Below are 20,594 nucleotides of genomic sequence, written 5' to 3'. Positions count from 1 at the left end.
CTTCAATTTAAGTCTGACTTTGGCAATAAGGAATTCATGATCTGAGCCACAGTCAGCTCCCAGTCTTGTTTTTGTTGACTGTATAGGGCTTGTCCATCTTTGGCTGCAAAGAATATAATCAAAATCTGATTTCGGTATTGACCATCTGGTGATGTCCATGTGTAGAGTCTTCTCTTGTGTTGTTGGAAGAGGGTGTTTGCTATGACCAGTGTGTTCTCTTGGCAAAACTCTGTTAGCCTTTGACCTGCTTCATTCTGTACTTCAAGGCCAATTTGCCCATTACTCTAGGTATTTCTTGAATTCCTACTTTTGCATTCCAGTCCCCTATAATGAAAAGGACATCTTTTTTGGGTGTTGTTTCTAGAAGGTCTTGTAGGTCTTCACAGAACCGTTCAACTACTTAAAACTCAACCAAAAAGGATTTGGATTTTTATAACAAGTGCTACATTTTGATTTGTTCCTCGTAGGGAACTATGCTGAACACCTCAAGAGAGATATACCAGCATTCTATTTAAATGTTTATATTCCATGAAGTCATTAACACTTTGTAATGAAATGAAAATGGTATCTTAATGTGAGTCTCAATTGTTTTTGTTAAAGTCATGTGAAACAGCTATATACTTAATCAGCCTACCTAACCAGAGTGTTGTAAAAATAATTATCAACTGTTCATTAAAGTGCAACAAAGGATCTGAAAGAGATGCAGACACATCAAAATTACAGTATTTTCCTATTGAAATATTTCTCTTAACTAAAATGAAAGCACCAAAAGAAAAAAGTATGTGTTCCTTAGTGGAACAATCGATCTTGATAGATATACTAGTGTTTTAAAAAATATTTCATACGTAAAGATTAAAAAACATCAAACACTGCCACGAGTGTTTGATCTAAGTAAAAGGACAGGGGCATGACTGTATTACTTGGTAGCCAAGAAACCTCAAATAATTTGGTTAAGCCTCCCTGAACTTCTACAATTTTGTGCTACAACGTATCTTACAGGGTTTTTATGAGGACTCAGATAACATCTGCTTGCTGCTACTGCTAAGTCGCTTCAGTTGTGTCCGACTCTGTGTGACACCGTAGACGGCAGCCCACCAGGCTCCCCCGGCCCTGGGATTCTCCAGGCAAGAACACTGGAGCGGGTTGCCATTTCCTTCTCCAATGCATGAAAGTGAAAGGTGAAAGTGAACTCGCTCAGTCGTGTCTGACTCTTTGTGACCCCATGGACTGCAGCCCACCAGGCTCCTCTGTCCATGGGATTTTCCAGGCAAAAGTACTGGAGTGGGTTGCCATTGCCTTCTCCAACATCTGCTTATTTAACCAATATTTATTGAGCAACTATTATATTCCAAACCCTGAAACACATCAGTAGACAGAGCAAAGACCATGCTCAACTTATATTTTATTTGAGGGGAAAAAGAGAGAGATATGCACTAAATGGGTAGACAAATGAGACCATTTAAGTAACTGGTAAATTAAAGCAAGAAAACAAGACCCAGAATAATAAGGTGCTCAAATATGTTGATACATACTCAGTTCTGCTCAATGTCTCATTATCTCTGTTCTTCATGAATTATAAAAGTCAGCCATAATATATTTACTCTCACTTATTCTTGACTATAAACAGAAGGAACAACAACAAAATTAAGGTTGATCCCATCTGAATAAAAATAACCGAATCCTGGAGATACAAGGATTTTGCAGCTGTTACAACAGAAGCCTGTGAAAACACATTGCCTGATTCTTAGGATCTGACTCATAACTATGCCTAACATTCATTCTCCTTCAATGGTCAGACAACACTGTATGTAGTATATTCTGAACCAGTGAAGGACATTTTCTCCCCACCAACTCTTATGCCTGAAGATAAATATTAATATTAGTAGAATTGGCATGAATAATATCTATCAGAAAATCTGCCTTTTTAGGACTCTACACAAAAAGTATATAGATATTTGAGGATTTATGAATAATACATAACATGAACACAGGAACATCATAATTCCTTTTCCTTATTAAGGAAATAGGTTAGCAAATAAATGATTTACTTCTTTACAACAAATTTACAACATTATACAGCCATATAAAGTAGAGTCTCTTTACTGTAAATTATAACTGTTAGCTAATCATTTAATCAAAAAGCTCCATCACAGTAGGAATCAGGAGGGAAAAATCAATAGGTCCACTAAAGGTTTCAACTTAAACATAAAACCCATGTTGACTCCCGAGCTTTCTGATGGAGTGCCAAGTCCCTGTCTCTTAAGGTGAATTTGCTGATTACTCAATTATTGTCTTTCTCGTCTAGATTCCAGTCCATGTACATCACCTATGATAACCCAGTCTCAATTTCTTCAAAGTGGAGTGGGAAGTTAAAGGGCCCTAAGGGCAAAATCCTTCTTGAACATTTCTCTGACCTATGTGTAATTTAAAACAAGTTTTCTTGAGGAATTCACTTCTGTGGAGTATGACCAAAGTATTCAACTTTGTTTATACCAAAATAACTTTCTTTTCACCCTCAGATTTTCCTGAGTTATGTGATACCTAATTAAAATACATGATCACAATTACAAGTATAATTGGCATAAACAAGTTTGGTTGAAAACACAAGTCTTAGTAAGCCCACAACTAAACTTGTTAGGAGCAGAAGTGGTGGCAGGGGATTTGAACGGTATACAGTGTACTACAAGCAATTGTTAATATATTCTACAGAGAAATAAAAGATGTCAGGTAAATTCAGTGGGTTGTTTGAGAATTTCTATCAACTTTCAAAACATCAGGTTAGTTAATGTTTAGAGAAAGTTTAAAAAATGAAAAAATTTATCAAAAGCAAAGAAAAATGTTCTTCAAAATATCAACCCCTGCAAACATGCATATTTTTGTTAAAGAAACCATAAACATCTATAAATACTTCCGGAGTTAAAAGACACAAGGTCAATTTCTATATACTGCAAACTTATTCTCAATTTGTCCTCTCACAAAAGTACAATTATCAATCCATATGACTGATCCAATCCAAATTCCTTAGAAATAACTTTTTTGATTTTGAATGAACAATGAAAGATGTTGGAAACAATGGACCCAAGTACAAAGCTATGAGATTACATACCAGTTTTTCTCTAAAAGAATACTTCCTTCTTTGCACTACCGATATGAAATCTCTTCATACTCTTGGTTTCTCCTTTCATTAAATAAGCAAAACTGTAACACCCTTTAGAAGAACTGTACCCAGTTCTTTGCATCACCTCTGAATAAACTATTGCATTATCTCTATCCCAGAACCACCAGCAAACAGGAGGTAAAATTTATCCATGCTGAGTTGCAAGTAATCAATGTGTAGACTGGTGTTAATCATGTACAACAGACTGGTGTAAAACACAGTATCGAATTTTGAGATTAAGAAAAGGACTTTATCAGTAAAGTGAAATTTAAGAAACCAAATCTTTTTGCAGATATTGCCAAAGAAATCCATTAAATTAATTTTAATAGTCATTTCCTAAAGTTGAGTTTTATTTTTGAAGAGAAAAACGAGGTAAGAGCAATTCCTCAAAGGACCTGTAGCCTCTGAAACGTCAAACAACAGATTCTTCAGTTGTTTCAGTTCCATAATTTTGCTTTATTTTGACTGATTGGTAAAAAAGATATACAGTAAAGAAAGTCTTTAACTGGAAAATTGAATTAAATTGAATTAATTTTTTGCAAATTAATATAAATTATAAAATCTCATTATTATAAATTAACATATTATAAATTAACATTGTTATAAATTAACATATATACTATGTCCAAAAATATGTAAAATAGTCTTTTAAAATAAAAAAGGAGCCATATTAAACTAACGGGCATAGGATATTACATTTAAACACAGGTCCCACCACAGGAGAACAGGGCTCAGCTGAGATGCCCCGGCAACCCTGCACATCTCCATGTAGGTGGGCATTGAGGCTTGACTCCAATTCTACCCAGGTCTTGGGAAACTGTCCCATGATTCCTCCTGGGGCAGGGGGAGGTGAGGCTGGTGAGCAGCCTTTGGAGGCATCTTCTTATCCCTATCTCATAGCACGCCTGTTTCTCTTCCTTCTCCAGACTTTCAGCTGGGCACGTGAGTGAGTTTCCACCCCTCCTCACCATGCCCCTCTCCCCCCACCCAAAAAATAAAATAAAATAAACACAGGTCCCTTATATATGAGTCTGAGCAAGCTCTGAGAGCTGGTGATGGACAGGGAAGCCTGGAGTGCTGCAGTCCATGGGGCTGCAAAGAGTCAGACAGACTGAGTAACTGAACTGAACTGACAGTGAAGAAACCAATTAAATGATTCAAGATTGAAAGCTGGAGACTAAATTTCTAATAACATAAATAACTGCATATACTAATATATTCATATTGCTTATTTACGCATATCTACATTATTAAACACAAGACTAACTGCTGAATGGTTCACAGATTTTAATTGAAATTAAGAGTCACTTTATTTTGGGGGCTCCAAAATCACTACAGATGGTGACTGCCGCCATGAAATTGAAAGACACTTGTTCCTTGGAAGAAAAGCTATGACCAACCTAGACAGCATATTAAAAAGCAGAGACATTACTTGGCCTACAAAGTTCCATCTAGTCAAAGCTATGGTTTTTCCAGTAGTCATGTATGCATGTGAGAGATGGACTATAAAGAAGGCTGAGCACCAAAGAATTGATGCTTTTGAATTGTGGTGTTGGAGAAGACTCTTGAGAGTCTCTTGGACTGCAAGAAGATTCAACCAGTCAATCCTAAAGGAAATCAATCCTGAATATTCATTGGAAGGACTGATGCTAAAGCTGAAACTCCAATATTTTGGCCACCTGATGTGAAGAACTGACTCATTTGAAAAGACCCTGATGCTGGGAAAGACTGAAGGTGGGAGGAGAAGGGGACGACAGAGGATGAGATGGTTGGATGGCATCACAGACTCAATGGACATGAATTTGAATAAGCTCCAGGAGTTGGTGATGAACAAGGAAGACTGGCATGCTGCAGTCCATGCGGTCGCAAAGAGCCAGACACGACTGAGAGACTGAACTGAACTGAATGAACTGAAGAGTCACTAACCTCGCCTCCATTTTATACACTCAAATGAGTGAAGAGTATAAAAAAATTAACTTCTACTACCAGTACATTCTAGACATCAATATTTATTTCTTCTTAAAAGTTCCTTCTCTTTTCTTCTACATAATATTTTAACAGAAAGTATGGTTTCCCCTAAATATGACTCTATTTTTCAAACTGACAAGAAATAGTGTTAAGGAGAATACAAAGAAATAGGGATACTGCCCTGGGGAGCTTAAACTGAAATACCTTTGAAAGGTAACTTGCCACGGTCTATTAAAATTTTCAGTGCACATAGAAATTTATACTAAGAAGCAATCATACAAAAGCATAAAGTAATACAATAAATGGATAATAAAGTAATAAAAAATAAATGGATATTTAATAATTACTTCTAATAATTAACAACCAAAGCCACTCTAAGTGTTCACCAATAAGGGACTGATTGAACAAACTATTGTATCACACAATGGAGTGCATAGTTTAAATGAGACAGAAAAATGTTTATGATGCATTAAATGAAAAAGCAATTATTGAAACAGTTTAGACAGTAAATATCATTTTTAAATTCAATAAATAAAATGCATAAGTGCATGTTAAATACACATGGAAAACAGCTGTAAGAATATATATCAAACTTCCAGAGGATTTAGAGAAAATCTTTTCTTTCTACTGAATATTATATTAATTTATATGAGCAGTTAAGTATTCCCTATAGTAAAGATAAATAATCATAAAGAACATTTTAATATCTTAGTGTTTTAATCAAAATATTAAAGCAGGCATTTTTCATCATCTTCCTAAAGATTTTCTTTTTTTAAAATATTTTCTATCTACTATATGCAACTCTGATTTTTCTCCTAACACATGAGTACCATGCTCTCAAACTTTAAAATGCATTATATTCAACTTTGCAGAATTATGTGAAACAAAGGTACTGTGACACAAAATAATCATAATTATATTCAAAGTTGTGGGATTTTTTTTTTTTATAGTTCACCTCAAATACTCCTTATCTTTTAGAATAAAAGAATGGGACTTTTTTAAAAAGTGATTTCTGTAGCGATAGATAAAACTCAGTATCTTCTTTTTCACTTATGTATCCTACAGTTTGCAACAACATTTTTGTCAATAAGCATAATCAAAATATTTTCCACAATCACTAAACTGTTAACTTCATTAATGGCTTTATCTTGATCTACAGCAATCAATATTTCTCCATCTAAACTCAAAGCAATCAATATTTCTCCATCTAAATTCTAAGCAAAATTTCTGATACTAAAAATATTTATGCCAACTATATATTTACTCTATTTAAAATTTTTTTAATATTTAAATTTAATTTTCAAATAAAGATTTATGCTCACTAGAATGCATACTTGTAAAAATAATTTTACTTTTCTAAAATACTTTTTATTAAAGGATTGAAAACACATCTTTACCTAGTTGTTGATGTTGGTGTTTGTCATAATGACTGTGGCAGAAATGGATTCCACCTTCCTCATCTATTGTCTTCGCTGATGAAAGCAAACTGAGACGTTTCAATTTCAGTAATCTTGGAGAACTTTCCTGAAAACTCTCTCCAGGGCCCAAAACCGTATCTCCCAAAACAACAGGAGGAACAACTCTTTTCAAAAAGTCCATATTAAGGTTCTTCTACATTACTGGACCCACAAGTACACAGAAAGGTATTTGTACCAGCTTCCTCGATGAGAAGGTAAGGTCCACTCTTTGTGTCAAAGAGCAAAAAAAACGTCATGTGAACTTAGGTGGGTCAACTACCAGCTGTTCTGAAGCTGATTTTTAGGACATTTGCTGTTCATACTGATAAGAAGTCAAACAGCTACCAACTGTGGAACTGCACTTCATATATACATATACAAGCACATGTACTATGGGTGGTAACAGCAATATTGAGACTATAAAATGTTTAGCATCCATCTGTTTTAACGTTTAGACTTTGAAAACCTACACAGTGATAATGTTAGGACAAATTTACTTGGTCTGAGGTGTGTCTTACTTTTAAACACACTTGACAGCTGAAATGTGAAACAGTAACTTGAATTCAAAAGATAATTCTTATCATTCTGGAAATTCACTAGCAGACTGCAGGAAGATCAAGTTTTATAGAAGATGAAAAGAAGTAATTTAAAACTATACTGTATTATAAACATCCCAGTGTACTTTTATTTTTATTTTATTTTCTGCTGCTGTGGTTCTGGTGGTTGTTTCATTTAAAAGTTTATCTTTTCTAATACATCTGTGGTGGTGGTGGTTTAGTCACCAAGTTGTGTCCGACTCTTACAACCCCATGGACTGTAGCCTGCCAGGCCACTCTGTCCATGGGAATTCTCCAGGCAAGAATACTGAAGTGGGTTGCCATTTCCTTCTCCAGGCAATCTTCCTGACCCAGTAATCAAACCCAGGTCTCCTGCATTGCAGACAGATTCTTTACCAATCTGTACCAATGTACTTTTAGACACACACCAAAAAAACTTCTTCATTATAATCAATCATAAGTTATAATCTTAAAATCATAAGTTATCTACAGTAGCAAAGGAAATGTTGGGGTGAATTAATTAAAAAATTTTGATAATTTAAAATATATGAATCTAAGAAAATTGAACAGTTTAAAGTATAAATATTTAATTCAGTAAACCCAGTAATCAACCTTACACAATTTATTTCCAAATAACTAAGCATCCTATTAAATATTTTAAAATAGCAAAAGTAACTAATCCTACTGCCTTATCATAATCCAGAAGCATGATAAAATGTGCCAGTGAAAGGTACTAAATAAGACTTTGTGCACTTTAATATCTTCTTTTCTCCCTTTCTTTGCCTGCCCTCGGGTGGAGTTACTAAGTGACCAAGAAAGAAATGAAAACAAACAAAAAGGAACAGATAAGACATAAACTTCCCTAAGTAGTCAAACTGATAACTTTGAAGGATACACATTTAAGAGAGAAAAAAAAATCTGATTCATTTAGTGAAACACAATCTTTTTCTTCCACCACTCAGTAGGAAGAGAATGATCTATTAAAAGATGAAGCATAAAGTTGTCTACATAGATATCAAGGAAATTGCTGTAATATAAAAACAAGTAAATTTCTGGTCTGAATTGTGATGTGCTTAGTCGCTCAGTTATGTCCGACTCTTTGCAACCCCATGGGAGTATAACCCGCCAGGCTCCTCTGTCCATGGGGATTCTCCAGGCAAGAATACTGGAGTGGGTTGCCATGCCCTCCTCCAGGGATCTACCCAACCCAGGGACTGAACCCAAGTATCCAGCATTGCAGGCAGATTCTTTACCATCTGAGCCACCAGGGTCTGAATAGATGAGTTTTTAATCCTTAACATTAATAATGAAGTCACTTATTCTCTATCTCATTAATTTAAAAGATATGAAGTAAAAATCCTCTATACATAAAGCATTATATATTATTAAGGTTCAGAGGAAATTTAGAGGATTTATTGATGCAAACCCTGTCTCATGGAATTCTACAGTAAAAAGGAGGGGAAAAAAAGGAAGTCAATAAGGAACTCAAGTTTCTTGCCCTAAAGCAAGACTATACCAAACTAGAAAGAAACACTGACTTAAAAAAATCCTTCTCAGAAGTAGATTCTCTCTTAACCCTGGAGCACAGAAGGATAAAAATTCATGTGTGATCATCCTATTGCCAAAATACTGCAAACTGGTCAGAACATAGCCCACACCCTTTAATAACCGAGAAGTTATCACTGTATCTTCCCAGGCTTTTATTTCTGTTTCTTCCATCTCACCTCATCCATATATTTTAAACCGAAGGACAACTGGCTTATAATATTATATTAGTTTCAGGTGTACAAGATAGTGATTCGACATTTTTATACGGCTAATTATGAAATGATCACCATGGTAAGTCTAGTTACCACCTGTCACACACACAGCATTACTACAATATTACTGACTATATTCCTATGTTATACATTACATCTCCATGACTTACTTTATAACTAGAACTTTGTACCTCTTGATCTCCCTCACCTATCTCACCCATGTCCCCACGCCCTCCCCTCTGGCAAGCCCCTGTTTGTTCCCTGTGTCTATGAGCTATTTGTTTTATGTGTGTTACTTTTTTTGGTTTTGAGATTGCACATATAAGTGAAATCACATGGTATTTGTATTCCTCTGTCCGACTTACTTCACTTAACATAATACCCTCTAGATCCATGCTGTCTTTTTGTTTGTTTCCTCTTTACTGATATGGTCTCTTGTTCTTTAAAACTTAGTGCAAGTCCCTCAGTCGTGTCCAGCTCTTTGCAACCCCATGGACTATACCCAGTCCATGAAATTATCTAGGCCAAAATACTTAAGTGGGTAGCCTTTCCCTTCTCCAGGGGAATCTTCCCAACCCAGGGATGAACCCAGGTCTCCCGCGTTGCAGGCAGATTCTTTACCAGCTGAGCCACAAGGGAAGCCCAAGAATAGTGGAGTGGGTAGCCTATCCCTTCTCCAGGGGATCTTTCCGAGCCAGGAATCAAACCAGGATCTCCTACACTGCAGGCCGATTCTTTACCAACTGAGCTACGAGGGAAGCCAGCACATTGAAACTTACATGTGTTGTTTTTCTCAGATCCCTTTGTAGGTCTTCCTTATCTGTGGAGCCCAGGAATACAGTAACATGCAACAAACACATGCTGATTACGAGTGCAAGTTACCTTCATGTTTGCTCATGATACACAAGACAACCACACATGTCACTGTTAACCTCACTGTTCTAAACTGCACTTTCAATTGGAAAAAGAAAGGGCAAGGATTAGGTGTTACAGGAGAGACCACAAGATTTTTCTCAGATTTCCTTCTTTCAACAAATGTTTGCTGAGTAGCTTCTTTAATAGCCTGTGCACGATGCAAATGCACTAAAGGTTTATCTTCATCCCCAGGAAGCTTAACTCTCAAAACTACAAAACTCCCTGTTTGCCTTGGCCAAGGTTTTGTTGAGCCTGCAATATGCTTCAATTTCTTCTGTCCAATAACGTCCTTTCTTTACAGGTGTGGATTCCTAATAAACATCTAGGAGCCAAAGGAGCCAAACTCCTTTTCAGTGTCAGCTTTTGGAGGACCCTCCCTGAGAAATAACAGCGAGGGATAAAGCATGGGCCTGCAATATCCATTACTAGCTGAATCTATGATGGCGAAATGCCATAAAGCTATTTCTAAGATCTTTGGTTGATTATCAAAACTTTGAACTCTTGCTATAATGGTTAAAGAATTAAGAAATTATAACAGTTATAAATTATAACTAACAGGGCTAGTCATTCAAAGACAGCATTTAAAAACCTTTTGAGACCTGTAAGTCACTATTTCGCCTTTAGAATATTTATTATAATCTTACCGTAGAATTCAAGACAATAATTTCTTGGTGGTAAACTGGATCATCTAATCCTGGCTGTGGGACTCTTGAGCAGTTTTGAGAGTTAAGCATTTAGGTGTTAATCATCCAAGATCAAATAAATGGCTTCAGCTCTGAAGAAAAACAAAATATGAGATTGATACATTAGATATGTTTATAATAAGTACATCTGTGTGTGACTCACATCCACCATTACTTATGAATATATTATATTGCAGGGTCACTAAGTGCTACAGTTATCCTCTTTCAATTAATGTTGTGTTATGTTTTTTCTAAGTTTTTATTATGACAATTTTCAAACTAATACAGAATTATCGAGACTATTATGATGAACCCACCCTTATCAACTCATGGCAAATCCCATTGCATTTACATCTCCACCCACCCCTCAACCTCCATCCCACCACTCTGGGTCATTCTGAAGCAAATTCCAGGCATTATACCACTTTATCTATAGACTATTCTGTATGTATCTTTCTAAGATAAAGATTTGCTTTTTAAACATAAGGCAGTATCATTTTAATATCTACAATTAACTCACAATAATTTCTTTATTACATCAACTACCAATCAGTGCTCATATTTCTCCAACTGTCTCATAAGAGTCTAATTCAGAGCTAAACAAAATCCATACAGGCAATTGTTACCGGTTCTCCTAAATCCCTTTTAACCTACAGTTGTTTTTTTTTCCCTTTGCCTTCTCCTCTTTGCAGCAACAAACAAAGCTTTTACTAGCCAAAAACTGAACAAATACATCAATACCCTAACTGTTCAATAATAAATTAAATCCATTTTCATTTTATTCACCAAAATAATCAGATTTGCAAAACAGTTCATATATCCACTAGGCTAATATTATCCCATCTGCAGAGAGTGTTCATGGTGTACATTTTTCAAAGTCCAACTATAGTTAACTCTGAGCAGGTCCTGGCTTATGAACTACTATACCTTATACATAATTTGATGACTACTAAGAATGAAACCAGTGACCAGAAGGAGTTATCCTTTAAGTGCATATAAGGCCTCAAATGCAATCATACACATTTCATGTTTTTAGTACCATAAAAGGTTGTGCATTTTTAACAGTTAAATAGGCCACTTTTTTAATTTGTCATTGAACCACAAATCAACCTCATTTTAAATCACATTCTATTTCTTGCTATTTTCCTGTTTAATTAATTAAATTCCCAGCCCAACAGAAAGAACTACTTCCTAAAATATTAATTGTGCACTTAAAACTTCTTAATCTGAAATTCCTTTAGCCAAGTTAGAAAAATATAAAAATATTTCATTTATTCACAAGCATAATCAACTAAATTATGACTAAAACCAAATCTCGGGAAGCCCCAAAACTGGTAAATATGAAAATACTAATTTAATATAGATGTACTTGTTCATAATCAATTATCATTCAGACTTATGGAATTTTTAACTGCCCCACCAAACATTTCTGCATCTACTAACAACATGGTATCTAGAATCCCGCCATAACTTTTGATACTTTATCTTAGGTTCATGGAATCATTTCTCCCTCAAAGCAAATAAAGCTTATGTGACAAACAGCATATCATTTCTTGCCTAGAGTGAGCAGAGCAGTCATGTACTGCTCTGTATTTAATGAAATTTATACTATTTTTGTTTTGTTCAGGGGTAGTTTGGAGTTTTTTGTTGGTGGTGATGGGTTTTTTGGGGGGGCTGGGGCACGTCAATTGTACTTTTATCTTGTCTCCATATAGACTACCTAAAATGGAACTTTTATTTTCATTTCACTTGATTAATTTGGAGAACAGTTTATCTATAAGAAGAGTAATTTTGTTCTAATGAGGTGGATGAAACTGCAGCCTATTATACAGAGTGAAGTAAGCCAGAAAGAAAAGCACCAATACAGTACACTAATGCATATATATGGAATTTAGAAAGATGATGATGATAACCCTATATGCGAGACAGCAAAAGAGACACAGATGTATAGAACAGTCTTTTGGATTCTGTGGGAGAGGGCGAGGGTGCGATGATTTGGGAGAATGGCATTGAAACATGTGTATTATCATACGTGAAATGAATCACCAGTCTAGGTTCGATGCATGAGACAGGATGCTTGGGGAGGGTGGCCGGAGGGGGTTCACGATGGGGAGCCCACGTACACCCGTGGCGGGTTCATGTCAATGTATGGCAAAACCACTACAATATTGTAAAGTAATCAGCTTCCGATTAAAATAAATAAATTTATATTAAAACAAAAAAAAAAAGAGTATTTTTTTGGGGGGGGTTCACATTCCACAGCATGTGTGTCCTTAGTTTCCCGACCGGGGATTGAAATCACACCCCCTGCACTGGAAGGCAGAGTCTTAACCACTGGACCACTGGGGAAGTCCTGAAAATAATAAATTTTATTACTGCTTCTATACTACTACTTCTGAGATGGTCAAGGTCAGAGAGGTTAGGTAACTGTGGTCATGGTAGGCACGTGACCAATCCTGTTGGTTCTTTATTTTAAAAGAATACGTTCATATTTAACAAGAGTGACTTAAAGAGGTCAGGTGGTATTTGACAACACTGAAAAGAAGACTAGAACAGTCAAGTAGCACAAGCTCGAAAGATTCAATGCTTTAAATCAGCAACAAGACTAATGATCTAGAAACTTCCACGTGTAATAAAGAGAACGGTGGCCCAGCTCTGGTGCCTGGAAGGATTCTCAGATCAAATGAGGTCCTTCAGGGACAACCCTGCTTCACTTTAGAAAGTAAAAGAGAAAGTTGAATAGGTGCTCAGGTAACATATTAACCTCATTTCCTTTCTGAAAAGGATTACAAGAATAACGAAGAAAAGAAATGCCACAAATCTAATGTACCCTAACTGTAGCAAAACATTTAACATAAAAATCTCCGACATACATTGATACAGAAAATTATAATCTTAAACGAACAGAGCAGAAGTTAAGAAAAACTGAGTTTCAGTGATGTTCAATTTAAGTACTCTCAATATTTACAGGCTTGGAATACTTCATAATCTGAAAAGGAGAACAAGAAGCTATGGTTCCAAGCACAAAGTAGATTTGAGCTTAATATAATAAAAAGAATAATTTAATGATTATATAATTCATTTAAAAGCTGCTTCATAAAGAAATGGAGTTCCTGTTGAGTTTTTAGGTAAAGATTGTTAGAAATGCTATAGAAAGGGTTATACACTGAGTCAAAAGACTAAGCTAAATTACTTCATAGATTCCAACCTGAAATCCTAAATTTCACTTTAATCCTAATTTTCACTTTGTACTTAGACACTTGAATACTGGAAAGTGTGGTGACCTAAAGATTCAATCATATTTCAACTAAAGAAAGAAACCACAATATAAGATATGAAATCTATAATGGAAAACTTCTATCTATTAAAATTATTCTGGGAATACTGGAAGACCTCTTTAAATGATGCAAAAGGCCAAAATGATGCAATGATATTCAAATAAATTGGAATAATCATAGTTCCTATCTATAATGGCAAAGTAAGTATGGAAAATAGAAAATGAAATAATTTTTTTAATCCACCAAAGATTATGGTAGATGTGAAAAATCTATGCACAAAGAATCAAGTGTAGGCAGCAAATAATTACTCAAATTATCTTTTTTGTCTGACAAAAGTTATTAAAATAATTTATAGTCATCCCTTTAATTAAGAAAGAAAATTAATGATTCATAAATCAACACTGACTCCACTGCACTAATTTTTCGAAATTCATTTTTTCTCTTACTTTATAAATGTTCTAATTTTTACAATATTTAAAACAAACCTGCATTTTAATCTTCTGTCATTCTTTTTAACCTACCAAATTTAAACTTTTAAGAAGTATGGAAACTTACGATGCTGACTAATGCAATCAGGGATTACACAATATCACCTGCTAAAAATGCTGTATAATGGCACTGAGCTAGAATAATTGGGCTCACTGCAAAAATCTAAATCCTTTGCTGATAAAGCAATGTTCTCTGCAGGTAAATTTTTCTATATTTTGTTGATTTTACATTTTTAGCAAAAATAGCAGTTATTATCATACTACTTGTCTTAATGAAAACAATTAGGAAAATTTTCCATTCACAAATTCAGGGAAGCTTTCTATAACAGTTTCATTCACTGCATCATACAGACACAGCCCCAAAGTACATTTTCTGGTAAACTGGTGAATGAACATGTATTGTTTAGAATAATTTTCCTTTTACTTTCTACAGCATTACATTTCTTTAGTATTTCTTACCCATTCAACAGCATTTCTGTTGGCACAGGAAAAAAAAAAAGAACTAGATCACAAAACTATCATATAAGTGCCTACCTACTCATCTAGACTTAAATAAGAAGAAAATTTTTGGACAAATGTAGAAACAGCCCAGTAAGACATCACCTCACTAAATGTGGAATTTTCTCCCATTCCTAATTTCTAAAAATCCATTGCTGTAACTATGTATGCCACACATGAATTTATAAAAATCATACCTTTAACAAATATTGAGTAGAACCATGTGCCAAGAATCAGGGACAGAGGAGTGAACAGAACAGACAAAAATCCCTAGGCTCACAGGGCTCGCCTTCCAGTAAGGAGCTTGAATTTTTTATAGTCCTTCCTTTGAGAATCTGAAAAAAGTGTTGGAGGCCTCTCCTTCCAAAATGTAAACACAGCTAATCTTGCAGGGTTATGAACCTCTATAATCCAATTACTAATTATGGATTAATCCCTGATAGAAACCCTCCTTATGCTTACTTTCTGTCTGCCATTTATAGTTCATAGTGTCATAATTTTACTATTCACAATATTAAGAAGTAATACAGTCATCCTTCTGTATCCAGGAGGTAATGGTTCCAGGACTCCTTGTGGAAATCAAAAGCATCAGAGGTTCAAGTCCTTCATATAAAAGTTTACAGAATGTATAAATAACCCATGCAAATCCTCCTACATGCTTTAAACCCTCTCTAGATTATACAATACCTAATACTACATAAATGCTATACAAATAATTATAAATAAAATGCTAATTCTGTGGTGAGCAGTAAACTCAAGTTTTACCTTTTGGAACTTTCTGGAATTTTTTTCTGAATAATTTTAATCCAAGGTTGACTGAATCTGTAGATGTGGAAGATATAGAGACGGAGAACCGACTGTGCTTTTTCTTACCCATTAAAATACTTAAAGCCGTCAAATTTCAATAGAATGTGTTCTATTTATTCTATTTGTACCACAAACAAATTTCTAGACTACTGATAGAGAGTATCCTTTACCAATCTTGGTTTTTCCAGGAGAAAACTGATCCTAACCTCTTCAGTAACTTCATAGGTAAACTTTCTGATTTCATTATTTACTCTCTGGACCTTCTTGAGTTAAAAATCCCACTCCCCCTGCTCAACTCTTCAGCTGAAGTGTCCGTAGAAGTCACCCACAGTTCTTGCAAGAAGATATATATGCTCAAGAGAAACCACAATAAAACCTTAACCTTAACGGAAATCATCAATTACCCCCAAATTTTTATTCTTGCTTTTCACAAGAAGAGAGTGACCCACTAATAAAAAGTTTTTTATTTAAAAATACAACATCTAAAACTAAGGTTATTACTGTCTCTAAGCAATGTCTTATACTTTCTATACCTATAATTTTTTAAAATTATACATTGGAAATTACCTAATTATGATCCTAAGGTCCTAAAATACCAAACATTAAAGAAAATTATGAAAACATGATGTATATATTTTACATGTTATATAAAACAACTCATAGTAAAGAGGTCTCAAGGCTAATCCAAATTTTAAGTTATTCAGAAAAATGAAGAAGTAGCTAGGCAAGATCACACAGCAAATAAATGGCCACAATTTCATCTCCAAAGTGTGTCTCTTCTCTTTTCCTCTGTTTATAGTCTGTAAACTTGAGAGGTCTTGCTTTTATAAGAGCAGCTATGAAAGCACAAACTCCCACTGATGTTTAGCTGACCTATTTCTGCGAAATTTATAGCACCAAAATAATTTCTCTAAATTTAAGTAAGAATGATCATCTGTTACCTGCAGCCTCATAAACTGGATCAAAAGCCTTTAACATGTCTATGCTCTTTGACCCAATAATTCTACTTCTAAATCTTTTTCTAGGAAGATGATCAGAAATGCAGACAGATTTATTCACAAAGGTATCGTTGCACTATTATTCCTATGAGCAGAATACTGTAGGGAAGGGGCAGGAAAAAGACAATAAAAAAAAACCAAATCATGGTATAGTCACTAGATGAAATGTTATCCATCAATTAAAAATCATTTACTAATATGCCATAATATTCACTATATATTTTTAAGTAATAATTAGAAATCAAAAGTCTTTATAGTACCTTCGCAATTACCAGAGATAAAACTACATTTAGAAATAAAGAATAAACTTATAATAATAGACTCAAATTGTCAAGGCAGTCAATGTCTCTATGCCCATGTCCTCATTTATAAAATAAAGATAATAAAAACCTCTCACGGGAAAAAAACAAACAAAAGAAAACAAAAAAAAAAACCTCTCACGGCTATCATGAGAATTCAGCTTTTTGGATGAAAAGTGCTTAAATGGTACTTGACATAAGTACTCAAATGTTACTATTATTATTTACTAACTCATATCCCATATGCTGATAGACAAAATCTGCAATACTTCCAAAAAAAAAGAAATGAAGAAATTAAGCTGCTCATAATTCTAATACCAAGAGATGGCCACTATTAATTCATGTAAATATCTGGGTTAATTTTTCTCAGATCTTTTAACATGCATTCAACATTTTATACAATTGGTGTTAAGTTTTACTGTTTCTACTGGTTACAAAATACTGTAAAATTTTATAAATATAGTATGTGCATTTCATTATTCCACGGGTATTGAACATAAGGTTCAGTTCTTCACTCTATAAATAAAACTGCAATGAATATCCTGATTGGCAGTCTTTATACACATCTTTGATTTTTCCCTCAAGAAAGAGTCTAAAATCAGAATTTCTATCTCAAATGGTATGAAATACACTTGACCTTACTCCCTACTGACCTTTATAGAATGTAGATACATACTAAGTGTTCAAAGCTGCCAATTTCTCTCCTTTCTCCATGGGTACTTCAAAGTTATTAACCGGCTTTTTCATTGTAACTTTTCTGCCTTGTTTTGGTACAATTGCTTTTCAAGTGTTTCTCTTTCTCCACTTATTCTATTTAAAGAAGTCCACTTTTCCCTTATATCACTCTAACATCCCAAACACAATTTGAGTATTCATAACTTCAGTACATTCCTCAAAGAGATTCTTAAGAATCTACTTTGTATGACTAGAAATAGAAGTCCCTGTCTTTCAGAAACACATCCTAAAATATTTACAGATGATCTGTATGACAGAGGAAATGCATCAAAGTAAGTGGGGATTGGGGAAAGGGAATGGACAGTTAACAAAGAGCTGATCAATGCCGGAGCTGAAGAATGGGCATATGAACATTCATTCCACTAATCTCTCCGTTCAAAAATTTATCATTATATTCAAATATCAAATACAATATTTCTATAAATATATAAAAATGTTTATATAAGTTTTATATTTTATATAAATATTTAAATATTAAACATCTTCAGGGAAAATTGTTTTTAAAATAAATCTTTAAGAAATAAACTACAATCTACAAAACAATTATATACTTCTACCATAATTCAATTATAAAAATATAATAAGACCAAAAATATTTAAGTCAAATTCAAAAGTGAAGTCAACAACTACAGTATTTAGAATCTCTCAATTACACTTGCCAGTAATTCCCACAGATAATAACATACTACAATGCCTTTTTCCAAACCATGGCTTCAGCATACCATGCTGATTCTCCAAGACAATATTAGTATTTATATTGTGCATTACAAGAACACAATTATGCCTCTGTATGTGCCCACATGAATATTTGATAAGTAGTTTTATTATGTACTAGTATTAAATAATCCAAATTCTCTTGGTGCTTAAATCACATCTTGGTACCAAGCTAGGCACATCACAAACAATACTTGCAGCTTAATAGTTAGATCCACCAAAGTGTTTATTTCTACCCAGAGGCATGCAAGCAAGACCAGTGTAATGCAAATACTACCTCGCCGCACATCTTTAGTACTGTGGGAAAATGTCACCTGTGTATATTTCTAACTATGTAGAAAACACTTTATCTTGGAGTCAGGTCATGATAACAAAAGAGCATAGCAAAAAGAATTAAGTAACATATCTAGCAATAAAAGAAGGAAATGGCAACCCATTCCAGTGTTCTTGCCTGGAGAAACCCAGGGACAGAGGAGCCTGGTGGGCTGCCGTCTCTGGGGTTGCACAGAGTCGGACACGACTGAAGTGACTTAGCAGCAGCAGCGATAAAAGGATCAATGGCTGTTCCCTAAGTTTAAAGCAAGGAAGAAACAGACTAGACACATGTTTTCTAAACTCTTCTCACTGCAGTTAAGAAAAAAAAAAGAATTTTGCATAAATGAACTTTTAATAATTTTATATAACAAGTCAATATAAATATACCCACATGATACATTTGATACATTTGCAATACACTTTAATAGCCTCCCACCTATTTTTTAAGTGTTATGCTCTAGTCACAACCCACTAAAATGATAATCTCGACTTCATAGTTTTAAATACTGAACTAAGAAATGGGCCTGCAAACAAAACAAACCAAAAAATGGCCTGTAACTCCTCCTGCTTACCAAACAGAGCAGAAGAATTCCTCTCAACCCCGTATAGAAAATAGCATCAGTACTCGTCTGGGAGAATGGGGAGCAGGATGCAGGAGACACTGAAGTGGGCAAGAATCAAAGGATTGCTGCTTAAACACATACAACCGGCCCCCCCCACCCAAGAGAGGAGAATCTCTCAAATCTCTTCCTGTTCTAAAATTCTGTGCTTCTGAGAGTTGGCACTGAGACTATGAGTCCCTAAAGAGCAAGAAATTCATTTTATATCTCCCACAGCACCTAGCAAGCCAGTTTTCATAAAAATAATAAAGTACGAAATAAAGATTAAGTTCAACTTATAATATGCAAAATAAGCATAAATGTAAAGGTTTCTGTCATTTAAATGTATGTTTTCCACATTCTATTAAATGTAAAATCAATGCTATTGTATATTATTTACAAACTCATAAGCATAAAATTGTTAAAATATATATACATATCGTGTAGCAGTATACATGTGTGTAATAGATTAAAATACATGTCACAAAAACTACCATTAATATTCAAGCTACTTCATCCATAAAGGTATTAAAAACAATTCACAATAAAATTACTCTAAAACTCAGAATCAAATCAAATTACTAACTTTTAGTTTCAATAATGTTTTTTCCCCTGCATCCTTAATGATACAATTAATGAACAAAGAAATAAGCAATGGCCCCAGTATAGAAGAAAAATAACAACAGAGTACTCGAAAATGTAGAACTTTCATAACTCAACCACGATTTTTAGCATTCTAAAGTCTAACAGTTTCAGGCTCAAACAGTCTCCTCTGCTTTTGTCTAAGAAGGAATAGTTTTCTCAAAAAAAAAAAAAAAAAGTCAATGACATTGTAGACTTTTCCTATACACAATAACTTTCAATAAACTATGATGGCTTATTTTAAGTAGGGGAAAGATGAAAAAGGAGTCTATGTATGACTTCCAATTTTAAAGCCCAATAAATCCTTTTACAAATAAGGACAATAAGATCAACCTTTATTCCTTTTAAAATGTTATAAAATGACATATGATGCAATAAGACACCTTTTTCACAACAACCTAAAATTTTAACACACCTCTTGATTTCTTTCCATAAGCTTTAGCCCAAATTCCCATTTCTCCAAGGTTCTGAATTAAATTTGAAAAAAAATTTAGAATTTTACCAAAATTAACATAACTTCTGATTTTGAAGAGGAAAGTATTTACAAATATGTTTTTGTTACTTAAAAGTATAGTGTATTTTAACAGACCAATTCTAAGTTTGCAGTTCTAGTTAACACTTCTTACTTTTTCTTGGATTTCTGAATTTTAACTACTACTAAAATTAAACATACCTTTAAAAACCTTCATGGATAAAAAAACTTGAATTGCTCCTTGAAAGAAAT

General features: G+C 34.2%; 1 protein-coding gene across 9 annotated transcripts in view; it reads right to left on the bottom strand.

Moving 5' to 3' along the window:
* Positions 1-20,594, bottom strand: part of FRYL (FRY like transcription coactivator) — a 253,065-nt gene that overhangs the window by 180,823 nt on the left and 51,648 nt on the right. For 4 of the 9 annotated variants that reach the window (XM_043906819.1, XM_043906821.1, XM_043906822.1 and 1 more), the window contains exon 1: positions 6,523-7,316. The exons of 1 other annotated variant lie outside the window; for it this stretch is intronic. In XM_043906819.1, the coding sequence (XP_043762754.1) occupies positions 6,523-6,724 (202 nt within the window). In that variant the 5' untranslated portion in view covers positions 6,725-7,316. Of the gene's footprint in view, positions 1-6,522; positions 7,318-10,458; positions 10,590-20,459; positions 20,465-20,594 lie in introns of those variants that run through there. 4 more of the 9 variants (XM_043906827.1, XM_043906825.1, XM_043906820.1 and 1 more) reach the window with 4 other exon arrangements.

Source organism: Cervus elaphus, chromosome 6 (genome assembly GCF_910594005.1).
Source record: "Cervus elaphus chromosome 6, mCerEla1.1, whole genome shotgun sequence".
In the NCBI taxonomy this organism is placed as follows: Eukaryota; Metazoa; Chordata; class Mammalia; order Artiodactyla; family Cervidae; genus Cervus; species Cervus elaphus.
Note: the sequence above shows the minus strand (reverse complement) of the source record. Positions and strands in the feature narration are given on the sequence as shown.